Raw genomic sequence first — 16,014 nt, forward strand, 5'->3', positions numbered from 1 at the left:
GACGCTCTGTAGACGCTCTGTAGAGGCTGTGTAGCAATATGTAGAGGCTGTGTAGAGGCTGTGTAGAGGCTGTGTAGACGCTGTGTAGACGCTGTGTAGAGGCTCTGTAGAGGCTGTGTAGCAATATGTAGAGGCTGTGTAGACCCTTTGTAGACGCTCTGTAGAGGCTGTGTAGCAATATGTAGAGGCTGTGTAGACGCTGTGTAGACGCTGTGTAGACGCTGTGTAGAGGCTGTGTAGACGCTGTGTAGAGGCTGTGTAGATGCTGTGTAGACGCTGTGTAGAGGATGTGTAGACGCTGTGTAGACGCTGTGTAGACGCTGTGTAGACACTGTTTAGAGGCTCTGTAGAGGCTGTGTAGCAATATGTAGACGCTGTGTAGACGCTTTGTAGACGCTCTGTAGAGGCTGTGTAGCAATATGTAGAGGCTGTGTAGACACTGTGTAGACGCTGTGTAGAGGCTGTGTAGACGCTGTCTAGAGGCTGTGTAGAGGCTGTGTAGATGTTGTGTAGACGCTGTGTAGAGGCTGTGTAAAGGCTGTGTAGAGGATGTGTAGACGCTGTGTAGAGGCTGTGTAGACGCTGTGTAGATGCTGTGTAGACGCTGTGTAGACGCTGTGTACAGGCTGTGTAGATGCTGTGTAGACGCTGTGTAGAGGATGTATAGACGCTGTGTAGACGCTGTGTAGAGGCTCTGTAGAGGCTGTGTAGCAATATGTAGAGGCTGTGTAGACCCTTTGTAGACGCTCTGTAGAGGCTGTGTAGCAATATGTAGAGGCTGTGTAGACGCTGTGTAGACGCTGTGTAGAGGCTGTGTAGACGCTGTGTAGAGGCTGTGTAGATGCTGTGTAGACGCTGTGTAGAGGATGTGTAGACGCTGTGTAGACGCTGTGTAGACGCTGTGTAGACACTGTTTAGAGGCTCTGTAGAGGCTGTGTAGCAATATGTAGACGCTGTGTAGACGCTTTGTAGACGCTCTGTAGAGGCTGTGTAGCAATATGTAGAGGCTGTGTAGACACTGTGTAGACGCTGTGTAGAGGCTGTGTAGACGCTGTCTAGAGGCTGTGTAGAGGCTGTGTAGATGTTGTGTAGACGCTGTGTAGAGGCTGTGTAAAGGCTGTGTAGAGGATGTGTAGACGCTGTGTAGAGGCTGTGTAGACGCTGTGTAGATGCTGTGTAGACGCTGTGTAGACGCTGTGTACAGGCTGTGTAGATGCTCTGTAGACGCTGTGTAGAGGATGTATAGACGCTGTGTAGAGGCTGTGTAGCAATATGTAGACGCTGTGTAGAGGCTGTGTAGACGCTGTTTAGACGCTGTGTAGACGCTGTGTAGAGGCTGTGTAGACACTGTGTAGAGGCTGTGTAGACACTGTGCAGACTCTTTGTAGAGGCTGTGTAAAGGCTGTGTAGACGCTGTGTAGAGGCTGTGTAGATGCTGTGTAGAGGCTGTTTAGAGGCTGTGTAGAGGCTGTGTAGAGGCTGTGTAGACGCTGTGTAGAGGCTGTGTAGATGCTGTGTAGAGGCTGTGTAGAGGCTGTTTAGAGGCTGTGTAGACGCTGTGTAGACGCTGTGTAGAGGCTGTGTAGAGGCTGTGTAGATGCTGTGTAGACGCTGTGTAGAGGCTGTGTAGCAATATGTAGACGCTGTGTAGAGGATGTTTAGACGCTGTGTAGAGGCTGTGTAGACGCTGTGTAGACGCTGTGTAGAGGCTGTGTAGAAATATGTAGACGCTGTGTAGATGCTGAGTAGACGCTGTGTAGAGGCTGTGTAGCAATATGTAGACGCTGTGTAGACGCTGTGTAGAGGCTGTGTAGATGCTGTGTAGAGGCTGTGTAGAGGCTGTTTAGAGGCTGTGTAGACGCTGTGTAGACGCTGTGTAGAGGCTGTGTAGATGCTGTGTAGAGGCTGTTTAGAGGCTGTTTAGAGGCTGTGTAGAGGCTGTGTAGACGCTGTGTAGACGCTGTGTAGACGCTGTGTAGAGGCTGTGTAGAGGCTGTGTAGAGGATGTGTAGAGGATGTGTAGACGCTGTGTAGACGCTGTGTAGACGCTGTGTAGACGCTGTGTAGAGGCTGTGTAGAGGCTGTGTAGACGCTGTGTAGAGGCTGTGTAGCAATATGTAGACGCTGTGTAGAGGCTGTGTAGAGGCTGTGTAGAGGCTGTGTAGATGCTGTGTAGACGCTGTGTAGAGGCTGTGTAGCAATATGTAGACGCTGTGTAGACGCTGTGTAGAGGCTGTGTAGAGGCTGTGTAGCAATATGTAGACGCTGTGTAGAGGCTGTGTAGACGCTGTGTAGACGCTGTGTAGACGCTGTGTAGCAATATGTAGACGCTGTGTAGAGGCTGTGTAGACGCTGTGTAGAGGCTGTGTAGAGGCTGTGTAGCAATATGTAGACGCTGTGTAGATGCTGTGTAGATGCTGTGTAGACGCTGTGTAGATGCTGTGTAGACGCTGTGTAGACGCTGTGTAGACGCTGTGTAGATGCTGTGTAGACGCTGTGTAGAGGCTGTGTGACTGTGAGACATTTTCACACTGGTTAATCTACGTCTGACAACACTGATAATACCAGTATCACCGTGGGGGCACCTCGCTTTTCTTCGCTTCTTAATAGCTTGTAAAAGCGGAGTGTGCATTTTACTTTCACTTTCGAATAGCGGCAATTCTGCGTACAGCAATTGTTCATTTTTAGTTTGTTTGAATGTTCCCCCTTTTTCTCACTTTCCTCACTTTTAAATAGCTTAAAAGTGCCGTGTGAATTTAACTTGCATGTTTTACTAACTTGAGAATTAAAGTGAAAGTGTTGAAAACGAGTAAGTAAATGAAGGCTTTTCTAATGTTGCCTGATCTTTTCCAAGCATTCCAATATATGAATATTTTCATAACAACATGAGCCACTTAAAATTTTGAAGATATCAACATAACTCCTATTCAAAATGGTGAACAAGCTATGCTTTGATTTTGTTTCATATATCTGCATTTATCTCATTTATCCTTGTTTCAGTTTCTCATTTTAAATGGCAGATATTTACTACTGATAGCTGCTGATACAGAAAGCTAATTCCTCTCATGTAGGTGCAGAACACTTGTGTTAGTTTGCAGACGGCTGTAGTCGACGCGAGGAGATAGCACTGTCAGCTTTTGTCGCCGCTAGCTCTTTAACGTCGGCTTGCTGTGTCCTGGCCTTTAGACCTGCTGGTGTACTGTCACCAATCATGTGTTTGACACGATCTCAGCTCACGCTTCAGAAATCTCTGACTGATGGTTTCATTACTCTCATACTAATGCTGTTGTTCACAGCCACAACACAAAAACCACCTCGTGGATGGACCCTCGATGTCAGGACAAACAGCCGAAGCCTTTGGAGGACTGTGAAGACGATGGTAAGATGATGCATCTATCATCCGTAATCATACACCTCTGCGGTGTTTTCATCTGGACCGCTCTGTCCAGTATCATCTCATGCTTATCAAACCATGTTACTCAGTGTATGTGCACTAAATGGGAGACACACTTAAATTCACACACACTTGTCAGGCAGTGGCTCTCAAGAGGGCCTCAAGATGACCATGAAAATAAGCTTAACCCCCAAAAAAGTGTTTTTCACTGGAGATTCCCAGAGTCTTGGAAAACCTGGATATTTGAGGAAATTTTCAAGTTCAAGACCTGAATGGAAATGAATAAATGCCTTAAAATTCTATAAATTAATTATTTTACTGGTTAGAATTTAATCATTACAAAATGCCTGCACTTAATCTTAGTCCAGTAATTCACAAACAGCTGGAGAAGCTTGTCCTTCAGATACTGTTATAGTGTACGATCAGATCAGAGCGAGCCCTAACCCTAAGGGTCACAGAAGAACTGCTCCACCTGATGATGAGCGAGTCCCTGCAGACTGTGACCAGCAGAGGGAGTCCTTCATCAGCAGCGCACTACAAAACCTCAAGATCTGATTTCTAAACAAGCCTTAAACAGTAACTTGTCTTCATTGAGAAGTGTTATAAAATGGACTTTAATTAAAAATAGGCAGTTCTTCGGTAAGAGCTGTATAAATATACATGTATTAGGAGATGTGTGATGTGTTTAGTGAGGATGATCTGATGTAAGAAGTGTGAGGTCTGTACTGTGTTTGATCTGAGTACATTCTACAAGAAGTGTGCACCTGTGCACTCATTTATTACCCATAACCCCCTGCTCCACATTCTCATAGAAAAACAGCAAAGCTAAATCTAGTTTAAGATGTATGGACATAAATGTAAAGATTTCAAGATTTTGAAGGTAATGAATTATATTAATCCAAATAGTGAAGCGCTCTGCACTTTTATTGTCATTGATCATCAAATATTGACATGTGTGTGTGTGTGTGTGTGTGTGTTCTTGTCTTGGAGAAGAGGGTGTACACACAGAAGAGCTGGACCATGATCTCGGTACGTCTCTCCCCTCGCCTGCGCCAGGTTTGATTATTAAAATATTGTTAGCATGATTCTCTCTGCATGCAGTGTGTGTGTGTGTGTGTTTAGTACTCAGAGATATTCTGTGAGAGAGAGTGAGAGTGAATATAATGCTGCTAAAAGCTGCTTCTCCAAAAAATAAAAAAATAAAAACAGTACCAAAAAAGTGTGCCAGTGCTGAATATCTTTCTCATTCTTGCTAAACTCTGGAAGCACGTGGCTCTTGACTTGTCTGTGTTTGTGCTCAGAGCTGCCTCCTGGCTGGGAGAAGATCGACGACCCGGTGTACGGAGTCTATTATGTGGAGTAAGTGTTGTGTGTGTGAGTTCAGCTCTGGTGCTGTAGGAATCACTCAGTGACACTCAGATCACTGCATGGTTTAGTGTAGAGATCAGAGTCAGATGCTGAGTGCTGTGTCTCTGTGTCTCAGTCACGTGAACCGTAAGACGCAGTACGAGAACCCGGTTCTGGAGGCGCGGCGGCAGAAGCAGCTGGACGCTCAGCAGTCGCCGGAGGACGGACGCTACATCAGAGGTGCGGACCACCACAGACACATGCTGATAAACACTGTTACCCGTGTGATGCTGTAGTGTGTGCTTCTATAGCACAGTGAGCACTGGGTTCTGACGCCCTCCTACACATGAGTTCACATCAGTGTCCTGCAGCACACAAGCAGTCATCAGGAGCACAGACGGATATATGGAGCAATAGACAACAATACACTGTGTGAGTCACAATTTTATGACAAAAATCATTAGGATATTAAATAAAGATCATGTTCCATGAAGATTTCCTATCATAAATATATCATATGCATTGCTAAGAACTTCATTTGAACAAGTTTAAAAATGATTTTCTCAATATTTAGATTTTTTTGCTCCCTCAGATTCCAGATTTTCTAATAGTTGTATCTCAGACAAATATTGTCCTCCGAACAAACCACACATCACTGGAGAGATCATTTATTCAGCTTCAGATGATGTAGACATCTCAAAAACATTACCCTTATGACTGGTTTTGTGCTCCAGGGTCACGTTTATCAAATGGGTAGGTCAAATGAGTTTCCTTGTTTATTTCTGCTTGACTTCAGACGTTCTGTAGCTGTAGGTAACTCTGATTAGAGGATCAGTAGACTGAGCTTAGTGTTAGTGGGAGAAGCAGACAGACACTAACGACTGCTGGCTGACATTATAAACTCACTGATGGTTAGAGAGACTGAAGTGAACAATCAGAACAACGCAAGCTTCAGATAAACCGACAAGACACTCAACCACAAAATCCTTTCAAAGACATCGGTTTTTTCTTTTGAATTCTGATTCTTATGCTCACATTTATTTGATATTACATAAAAAAGTATAATATTCAGAGATTTTACCATTTAAAATCACTGTTTTCTATGTGAACATAAAAATGTACTTGAATTTAAAGCTGAATGATGCTTAAGAAATCAGTCTAATATTCTGATTATTAATGTATTTACTGTAATTTTTGGTCAATTTAATGTGTCCGTGCTGAATGAAAATATCAACTTAACAAAAAACAAAAACAAAAAAAAGCCCATCTCATCACTTGAAAAATGTCATTGTATTTAAAATGTGTGTGTGATTTAAAGAGTAAGAAATGAACATTGCTATCAGACATGGATGCAGTGCTTCTGAATGATGTTGTGTGTGTGTGTGTGTGTGTGTGTGGTGGTGGTTGGGGTCAGAATGGATAGAGGAGCACTCGTCCGCTGGGGCAGCGATCGGCTCTTATGTGCCCAGTCACCTGGAGACATACAGAGATCCTCAGAGCAGTGCGTCGGCCCCTCAGGCCCCGGGCCCCAGACGTGAGACTTACACACTCACTCAATCATCGTTCATGATGACACCACTGAGTACTGAGTAACTCTGTGTGTGTGTGTGTGTGTGCGCAGGAGGGAAGCCGTTCTTCACCCGTAATCCAGCCGAACTCAAGGGGACCTTCATAAGCACCAAGCTGCTGAAGAGCCGGCGAGGCTTCGGCTTCACTGTGGTCGGCGGAGACGAACCGGACGAGTTCCTGCAGATCAAGAGTCTGGTGCTGGACGGACCGGCCGCTGTGGACGGAAAGATGGAGACAGGTTCACACTTCCTCCTTCTCTTCTCTGTTCTGTTCATCTCAGTTTGTGTCCTAATCAGGCACAGCACGTGCTGCTTTAGCCCCGCCCACACGGCACGAGGCCCCGCCCCTCTCACATATTAATCATCCAAATCAGATTAGAGTTTTGTTGCATGGCATCACTTTTATGTTAAGTGTGAGCAGAGTTTTTTTAGTGATGCTGTTAGACATGCAGTTTGTGCTTCCCATGAAGGGAAGGATTTTAGCTAATCGTTCCTTTCTTCTGAATGATACCTGACGAGCAAAGGACTTCGTTTGTTGAGTATATCAGCCTCTCACCTCCAAAACAAAGGATTTACAAGCAGTTTGCTAATCTGTTAATCGCTAAAGGGAACTCATTCAGAGGAACGACTAGACTGTGAAACAGAATAACTTCCTGAAATCAGTCCTGAATCATGAACTCCATCGATCAGTGTTTCTAAGACATCTATAAACTCTTTTGTAATTTAACCATTCACCACTGCCATCCTGAGAATATATCTTCTAACAGTAAAGATGCTGAGTAGAGCGGTGTGTGTGTGTGTGTGTGTGTGTGTCCAGGCGATGTCATCGTCAGCGTGAACGACACGATCGTGCTGGGCTACACTCACGCTCAGGTGGTGAAGATCTTTCAGTCCATCCCCATCGGCTCCATGGTCCAGCTGGAGCTGTGCCGCGGCTACCCTCTGCCCTTTGACCCCGACGACCCCAACACCAGCCTGGTGACCTCAGTGGCCATCCTGGACAAAGAGCCCATCATAGTGAACAGTCAGGAGGGCTTCGAGGCCGTGGCCGCCCTGGGACCCGGTGTCTGCGGGGCTCCTGAACCCGTCTCAGACAGCGCTCTGATGGGGCCGCCGTACACCAGCGACGTGGTCACACTGGCGTCCTCCATCGCCACACAGCCCGAGCTGATCACGGTCCACATCGAGAAGGGAGACAAGGGCTTGGGCTTCACCATCGCAGACAGTCTGGCTGGCGGAGGACAGAAGGTGAAGCAGATCGTGGATTACCCACGATGCCGAGGGCTGAAGGAGGCCGACATCCTGCTGGAGGTCAACAAGAGGAGCGTGCAGGGCATGAGCCACAACCAGATCGTCGACCTCCTCAACAAATGTCCTCGAGGCAGTGAAGTTACTCTGCTGGTGCAAAGAGGTGAGAACTGATAGATATACTACACGTGACCTGGAGAACAAAACCAGTCAGAAGGGACAGTTTCTTTAAATTTAGATTTCTACATCATCTGAAAGCTGATTACAGGACAGGACAATATTTGTCTGAGATACATCTGTTAGAAAATCTGGAATCTGAGGGAGCAAAAACATCTAAATATTGAGAAAATCATCTTTAAAGTTGTTCAAAAGAAGTTCTAAGCAATGCATATTACTAATCAAACATGAGGTTTTGGATATATTTACTAAATATCTTCATGGAACATGACCTTAACTTAATATCCTAAGGATTTTTGGCATAAAAGAACACTGGATACTGATTGATAATATGGCTCTAAAACGGCTGTAGACTAGCGGGTGACAAATGACTGAATGAATCATTTATACAAAAGATTTGTTCAAAGCAAATGAATCATTCAGTAATGAATGAAACACATATCAGTTCTGCTGTGGATTTGTCTGGAACTGTTTTTGTTTTTATCTGTTTTTGTTGTCCAAATAGCAAAAACGTGTGTTTGAAGTTGTGTCTAAGATGTGATGTACTTAATATTAACTTCTTGTTCATTGAAGGTTTGTATATAAATCAATATCACATTTGCATCTTGCTCATATTCGTGAAAACAGCTATCTTGATATTACTTAAATACATATGTTATAAACATGATCTCATACAAGTACTTTTGCAATCATATCTTCAATTTTTGTTAGGCTGTGCAAAAAACTGAATGCAATTTTCATGTGCATCTCGTTAGTAAAGGTGCTCCTGTGATTAATAGTATATCTCCAGCACGTGCGTTCAGATCAGGGTTGCCAGGTTTTCACAATAAAACCTGCCTAATTGCTTCTCAAAACTAATATTATCTCTTTTCGTTCCAGGTGATAAAAATTGGCGGGGTTCGCTTGGTAATTTTCACATTTTAGGGGATAAATATCTCATTGTTGGCTTTGGACTTGGAAAAACAACCGCAGACTTGGCAACACTGGTTCAGGTGAAGCGGCCTTTACTACACAGAGCTGAAGTTCACTGACGATCCACACAAAATCGATTTCAAAATCGCAGGCGATTCATTGCTGATTCTGTGTAGCTTGTGCGTGGACTACAGCTCTGTGTAGTAAAGGCCGCTTCACCTGAACCAGTGTTGCCAAGTCTGCGGTTGTTTTTCATGTCTGCAGATTGAAGCTACCCCCAAACCCAATAACGTGATATTTAGCCCCTAAAATCCTCATTTTACCAAGGCATCCCTGCCAAAAAACGTATATTTTAACACCAGGACACAATTTTTTTATCGAGGAACCTCCTGGAAACGCAACCTGGTAACCCTGATCTGAACGCACGTGCTGGAGATATACTGTTAATCACAGGAGTGTCTTTACTGATGAGATTCATTTTGGGGTTTTTATTAATTTTGTTTAAAAAAAAAAAGACAGTTTCCTTATGCAATTCTATCTCAGCACAACAGCAGCAAAAGAGTGTGCACACCTGTGTGTGTGTGTGTGTGTGTGTGTGTGTGTACATGCGTGCGTAAGTTTGTGTTGTAAGGGATGTTTTATTTCAAGACCACATCTTTACGTATCACTAAATTGCAGACACATTGATGTAATTGGATGTATAACTTCCTGCTTCAAATGCAATCAATAACTTATTTCTCATTTATTTTGTTTTATTATTTATGTGTGTGTGTGATATGAGGGTGATGATTTCTCTTTCTCTCTGCCGCTGTCTCACAGGAGTCCTGCAGCCCAAGAGAAGCCCCAAAGTGCTGGTAAGACGACGTCCCGTTCATTTCTCACCTCAGCACATCAGTGTAGACCAAGTCGAACCAAACTGTTGCACTTTCAGTGTCATCTGTCTGTCTGTTGAGCTGGTGTGTGTAAATGGACATCGTAGGTCTGTGTGCCTGAAGTAACAAACCTTTCTCCCTTCAGAATGGATGCCTGTTTAGAAAAACACAGTAATTTCGAGCAATGCATTCAGGATGTAAGCTGTGTTAATGGTGGGTGCTGATCTTTGGAGAACCTCAGTAATCTCAGTATTAAAGAACCATGTAGTCCAGTGTAGTTCAAGCAGTCTCTCCTGATGAGCTGATGATCTGAATCAGGATTGTTATCAGTGAACTGGATCAGTTGGTGCCCTGTTAGTAAAATCATTGGCCATCTTGATTCTGTTTCTAAGATCTCTTTTCACAGTTGACCGTTTGGTCTGTATGTTATTTGATGTCAAACACTTTTTTAACTCTTCCTTGATTATTCAATCCATTGTTAGACCATGCACAACATGACACATGATAACGGTATCTTTCTTTAGTTAATCCAAGTGTTGGTCTTAACGAGCCGTGACAGCTGACTGTGGATGGTATTGCAGAAAGGGTTTCTACTGTGTTTCTGTGATGTCACGGCTGGAACTACCACATACGAACTATGACAGTTGTAATCGCACCTTTAGAGCCATACTGAAAGCAACAGTAGTTTAACTTAGATCTTGAAAATAAAGCATGTACGTTAAAGCTTGAACTCAATGGAAATTCAATATATTCATGAATTTGATTTGGTTGGGAGTGCAGTGCGCTTCCAGAGAAGCTCCGCCCACACACGCCTCTGATTGGCTGTGATATTTGATTGATTCTGTCCCGTTGCGTGTGGTCTGGACAGACAGACTGCTTGTCTCGTCAGGTCTGGTTAGGAAGCGGTGTGAGATGTTTGTCCAGTCTATATACACACAGATCGTCATCGGAGCCTGCTGTCAACTTACAAGAACATTCTGATGTGTCAAACTGCTGTTGTGTAATATACAGCTGACATAAAGGAGCAGCATAGTGCTTATGCAATATCTTGGCTACTACATTGTATTGACAAATAATGATAAATAATGACCATGTTTAAATGCTTGCTTAGCAAAGTGAAGTCACTTTGCCACTTTACCCCATACATCCCAGTACCCCAATAGCACTAGGGTTGGGTACAGAAACCTGGTCCAATATGGCACTGGTACCTATGGAACTGGTATGCACCGGACCGAGTCAGCACGCAGATTTCGGTGCCTCTTAAATGCCTGAGCGATCGATTGAAATATCTGTCTTGGTTCTCCAACATGTACACACGAAGCATGGGCGTCGCTAGGCTTTTTTAGCAGGGCTTCATAAACTGTACACAGATTCGCGATCGCCTCAGAGTCAGTAGCAGCAGCAGACCTGTCTCCTCACGTCTTTCACGTCTTTGACATAAATACAGTTCACAAAAGGTCACGAGGGAGCAATCGGTTTCTCATCTACTGTAAGGTTTTCTCTCCGTTCACCGATCAACACACCACAGCTGTTTCCTCCAGCGAAAATCTTATAGGTTATGTACTTTATACATACACTTCTGTGCAAAAGTCTTAGTCTTAGGCAGTCTGTTGTCAGGCAGCAATGCATTCAACAATCTCACTAGAATATTATTCAAATTAATGGCAAAATGAATGTTTGGAAATGTAAACTGATAATTCCTACTGACAGACTACAGCTACAGATATAAATAACTGGCTTAAAACCCTTTTTTGGGGTGAAAATAGTAATACTAATGTGCCTAAGACTGTAGACTACTTTACTAACAACATTGCTGCTACTTTATGAATAATGAGCATCCAGTCATTCACAGAACTGATTAAAGACAATAACAGACAGCTCTCATCTGAACTAAATATCAGAGAGAGTGACAGAGATACAGTAGAAATATGTGTGCTTTTATTAAATAATGACCCAGATCATAAAACACATTTATTAGCCTTAGAGTAAGGGAAGCTTGGGAAATGAGAGCATCCAAGGAGCGTGTGAATGTTATGGGTTTATTTGAATTCTTTTTAATGCTCTTTAAGGTTATCCTTTTTAGGCTTTTTAAATTGTATTTATTTAATTTATTTATTTTTATAGAAGTATCGGTTCAGGCACGGTTTAGGCACCGGTACCGTTTTAAAAGTATCAAAATGCCACCGGTATCGAATAAAACCCAATCGATACCCAACCCTAAATAGCACTGCACTATAAACACAGCTAGCGCACAGCATTGTGTGCCAGCCGCCCACACCACTCCAGCATGAGAAGAAGACACATTAGCATGAAAACACTCCGATCATGTCTTCATCTGGGAATAAATCATCTAGTAGCATTTCATAATCATTATCATGTCAGGTAAATTACATTATATGTATCTTATAAGAAATGTGAATAATTTAGAAGATACAAGAATTGACTTTAAAGCAAGCTCTTTGCACTGTGTCTCTGTGTGTGTGTGTGTGTGTGTAGGTGTGTAGGTTTGTGTGTGTGTGTCTGTGTGTGTGTAGGTGTGTGTGTGTGTGTGTGTGTGTGTGTGCGTGCGTGTAGGTGTGTGTGTGTGTGTGTGTGTGTGTGTGTGTGTGTGTGTGTGTGTAGGTGTGTAGGTTTGTGTGTGTGTGTGTGTGTGTAACAGTGGCTGAATGAGTGTCGTGTGTTGTATTGTTAGGCACACACTCAACGTGTCGACTCTGCAGGATTGTGTTGCTCCTCTCTATCCACTCTCTGCATGAACTACTCTATTTTTAGGCTTGGCCTCTTTTTTGTTCATTTCTCATTCCTTCCCCTCACTTGCACTGAATTCCATTTTCTTTCCTTTTCTTTCTCTCTTCACATATTATTATTTCTTTCTAGGTCAAACCCATTATCTCTCAATCACTCATCCACAGTCAGAACAATGTATCGATCAAGCTCATTAAGAGTGGCAGCAGTGCTTCGTTAATAGAAATGTACCTCAATCTGACATCACTTTGTCAGTGGATGGTGTATATTTGCCACCAAAAATATGGCGCCGCCGGCCTGCCGTCACTCCTTTTACTACTTGATTTCTTTTTTGTGTTCTTTTGTATTTTTTCTTTTGTCCTTGTCAGTCGCTGTGGGTTTATGATCACAGTACGCTGCTTCAGGTTCACTCCTTTATTATGGACTTGTCGATTAGCAGCAGTGCTTGAACTGGAAAAAAACCCCCACATTTATTTATTTAATTATTTAATTATATTAAGTAAATAAGTACTTCTTAATAATTCACAATGTATGTATTGTGCTACAATCAATCAATCAAAATAGCACAAGTCCAGCTGCGATACCAAACAGGACCACAGGGTGATGACAAAGACCACTAGACATCCTCAGAAAATCTCTGACCCCCGCATAATCAGCGCTCATTATAAAACACTTTTGCTTTTAAGCCAAATACGCAAAAAATAAATAAATACATAAATAAATAAATACCTTTACTCACTATTAGGGCTGTGTGGTTTTGGGGGAAAAATATCAAATTAAGATTTTTTTTTTTACAGATATTGCGAAATTTGCAAAGTCAAGCTTCAGCTTAATATTGTCAATCGTGTGCAGCACCGTTATGGGTATAAGTACCCTGCTGGAAAAATAAATAAATAAAAAAAAAATATATATATATATATATATATATATATATATATATATATATATATATATATATATATATATAAAATATATCTATATAAAATAAAAAAATAAAATAAGTTCTTATGGTTTCCATTATAACAATTACAAAATTCCTTTTTGTAGTTTGTTTTGATTATTATTCCAATAGGAATTACTGTTGTTCTATTGTTTCCAGACAGATTACATCCCACCAATAGAATCCGTCAAATACCAGTAGACACCATTATAGTTTACATTAAAGACAATGAAATTCCCATTATAACCCTTAAATACATTGTTTCTTACTGTGTATTTGGAGGTGTCTATTGTCTTTTTTCAACAGGGAATATTATAATGGTATTACTACTTTTACAGAATTTACTCAAACTTTTAGTAAAGTTTTTTTTTTTTTCAGAATTTACTTAAATTTATTTGTGTAAATAAAATAAAAAACTGTATTAGTTTAGTCAAATATTAAAATATTACATTGGTAAGGCTGATTTATTCATTTTTAAGTATTTGGGATTGTAGAACAAGTGGAAAATGTGCTGAATGTTTAATTTCATCCAAGTGAAGTAATCAAAGCCCTTTGAATTGACTCTTGTTTTAAACGCGGAGCCAGGCGAGAGTTGACACCAGTTGTGCGCATGCATCAAGCCTCGTCCATACTGCCAGTTACACTCGTGGAGGCTCTGAGTACGGTGTGAGTATCACCGAGCATCACGAGACAGGCTGCGAGTGTAAACGGCTCCTCTGTGAGACCCAGCAGAGAGAAGCGAGTATGAGACCGTGTCTACACTGGACGCGAGCGAAGAACTCATTATAACCATATAATAGACTGGATGCAGCACGGCGCAACAAATCCCAGACAGTAAACTGCTGCTGCGCTCTATTTATAATTCTTTAAAATTTGAATCTTTTGGGGAGATAAAATGTGCAAGTTAACGTTCATGTACTAATAAAAACATGTAAGAATGTATCTTTTATCCCCCAGTACTGAAAGCAGAACTTATGTGGGAGCTCTTGATATGTATGTGTTGTGACAGCTCTTGCAAATTAAAGTTACCTTTTTTGTTTGGTGTCTGTCATTTTAAAGCCAAAGTAATCTCTTTTTACCTACATTTTTCTTTAGTATTAATTTGCTTAACTATCGATCTGACCCTGCAGACGTCATAATCACATAATCACTTTTCTTTTTATTTTATAATGGTGGGCGTTTACACAGTTGGCTAGAGCAGTGCTGTTGGTCACTCTATCGGTCAGTTAGGCTGTCACTCTAGGCTGGCAGTCATGCCTTTGCTCTGGAACAGTAATGTCGCATCCACATCGCAGGCTTTCAGATTAGCATACCGCTACGTCACAAATCGCGATTGCGATGAGATTTCAATTAAACGCACAGCCCTAGACAATATTCTCTCCACAATCACTGATGAATTTGTCCTTGTTTTCTCTGCATTAGTGCTATTTTGAACTTACTGTTTGAATTTGTTTACTGGATCCTCATAGTTTCCAGTAGTTTAACGGTTTAAAATGATGTGATCTCAAATGCCTGCTTCTTTTCATTTTAAGATATTATTTCATTATAAAATACTATTCTAGGACTCTGCACGCCTGCCCTCCCCACACACTCCACTTGCATTCATTCACTTGATTGGTCAAGATGTGGGTTGTGTAATTTATATAGTGTACTTTCTAAACATATATGTGATCATATAATCACCCAGACCATAACGCTTTTACTTTTAGTACCAGAAACATGTCAGAAGTGCCGGTACTGCATACCAGTGTGTATCGACCCACTTCAAGTGGAAACGTATTTCTCTACTCATTCTGCACTGCCACTGTATGCAGTGTTCGTCGGCTAGATGTGTGCTGCAAGCTCAGACACCGGCACAGATTTGGGAGGCGTGCAGACACTTTTTGTGAAGGTATCCTGATGTGTGTTACGGTTGTGTGTATGCTAGCGTAGAAATAAAGCACTCAAGGAGGGTATTAATCAAAAGAGGAGTTTACTGAACATCGATAGAGATAACATAGACAATATACAACACTACTACATTAACACATTGACTAACATCAATCACGGACAAGGAGGAACTCAAAAGACAGGGTATTTAAACACGAGGGAGAAATCAGGTGAATGGAGACAGGTGGGGAATAATCAATTAACCAAACAAGAAAAGAAAGATGATCAAATAAGGGAACTGAAAGTCACTAAATGTAACAATGTGGTGCAGTTTGCAAGAGAAGATGGCAACGCTGGGTTTGCAGCAGAGTTTTGGTGTTGGCGCCGTTCGCATGTTTGCTGCCAGTTTAGCCAGATGGATTCGTCGGCGTTGCTCTTTTACAGTTGTCGTTTATATTGTTCCACAGACTTTAAAGATGTCGCTGGTTAATGCACGCTCGATTACAAACAAAGTTATTTTATTTCACATAATGTTTTGGACTTTTTATCCATCACAGAGAATTGGATAAATGTGGATGAGTGGAGTCTATGAGATGAACTTTGTCCAACTGGCTATAATTTAATTAATACCCCAAGTTCAGTGGGTCGTGGTGGGGGTTTAGCTACAGTGTGAGTGTGCAAACAGTAGTTTAAATCTCACCGTTTATCGATCATGAACTACTCGAGCTTTGAAGCTCAATTGTTAAAACTGAGTTCTTAAAGCCTGTTTTGGGTGTGGTCATTTATAGACCTCCAAAGTATAGCTTCTGTCCAAGAATTTTCTTAGGATTTAGGGTCTAATTATTTTTTTTTTATCCTCTATTTTATTGTGGTCTGATTATAAGTTGGTGTTTTTTCAATGTATGCTTCAGACACGGCTCACGACGAGGTGTTCCCCATAGC

General features: G+C 42.0%; 1 protein-coding gene across 11 annotated transcripts in view; it reads left to right on the forward strand.

The window, feature by feature from the left end:
- Window positions 1–16,014, forward strand: part of magi1a (membrane associated guanylate kinase, WW and PDZ domain containing 1a) — a 68,948-nt gene that overhangs the window by 30,492 nt on the left and 22,442 nt on the right. For 5 of the 11 annotated variants that reach the window (XM_052562872.1, XM_052562873.1, XM_052562876.1 and 2 more), the window contains 8 exons: window positions 3,297–3,379; window positions 4,385–4,450; window positions 4,696–4,753; window positions 4,878–4,981; window positions 6,156–6,275; window positions 6,363–6,548; window positions 7,127–7,720; window positions 9,466–9,500. In XM_052562872.1, the coding sequence (XP_052418832.1) occupies window positions 3,297–3,379; window positions 4,385–4,450; window positions 4,696–4,753; window positions 4,878–4,981; window positions 6,156–6,275; window positions 6,363–6,548; window positions 7,127–7,720; window positions 9,466–9,500 (1,246 nt within the window). The remainder of the gene's footprint in view (window positions 1–3,296; window positions 3,380–4,384; window positions 4,451–4,695; window positions 4,754–4,877; window positions 4,982–6,155; window positions 6,276–6,362; window positions 6,549–7,126; window positions 7,721–9,465; window positions 9,501–16,014) is intronic. The other 6 variants (XM_052562879.1, XM_052562880.1, XM_052562882.1 and 3 more) reach the window with 3 other exon arrangements.

This window comes from Carassius gibelio, chromosome B8, assembly GCF_023724105.1.
Source record: "Carassius gibelio isolate Cgi1373 ecotype wild population from Czech Republic chromosome B8, carGib1.2-hapl.c, whole genome shotgun sequence".
In the NCBI taxonomy this organism is placed as follows: domain Eukaryota; kingdom Metazoa; phylum Chordata; class Actinopteri; order Cypriniformes; family Cyprinidae; genus Carassius; species Carassius gibelio.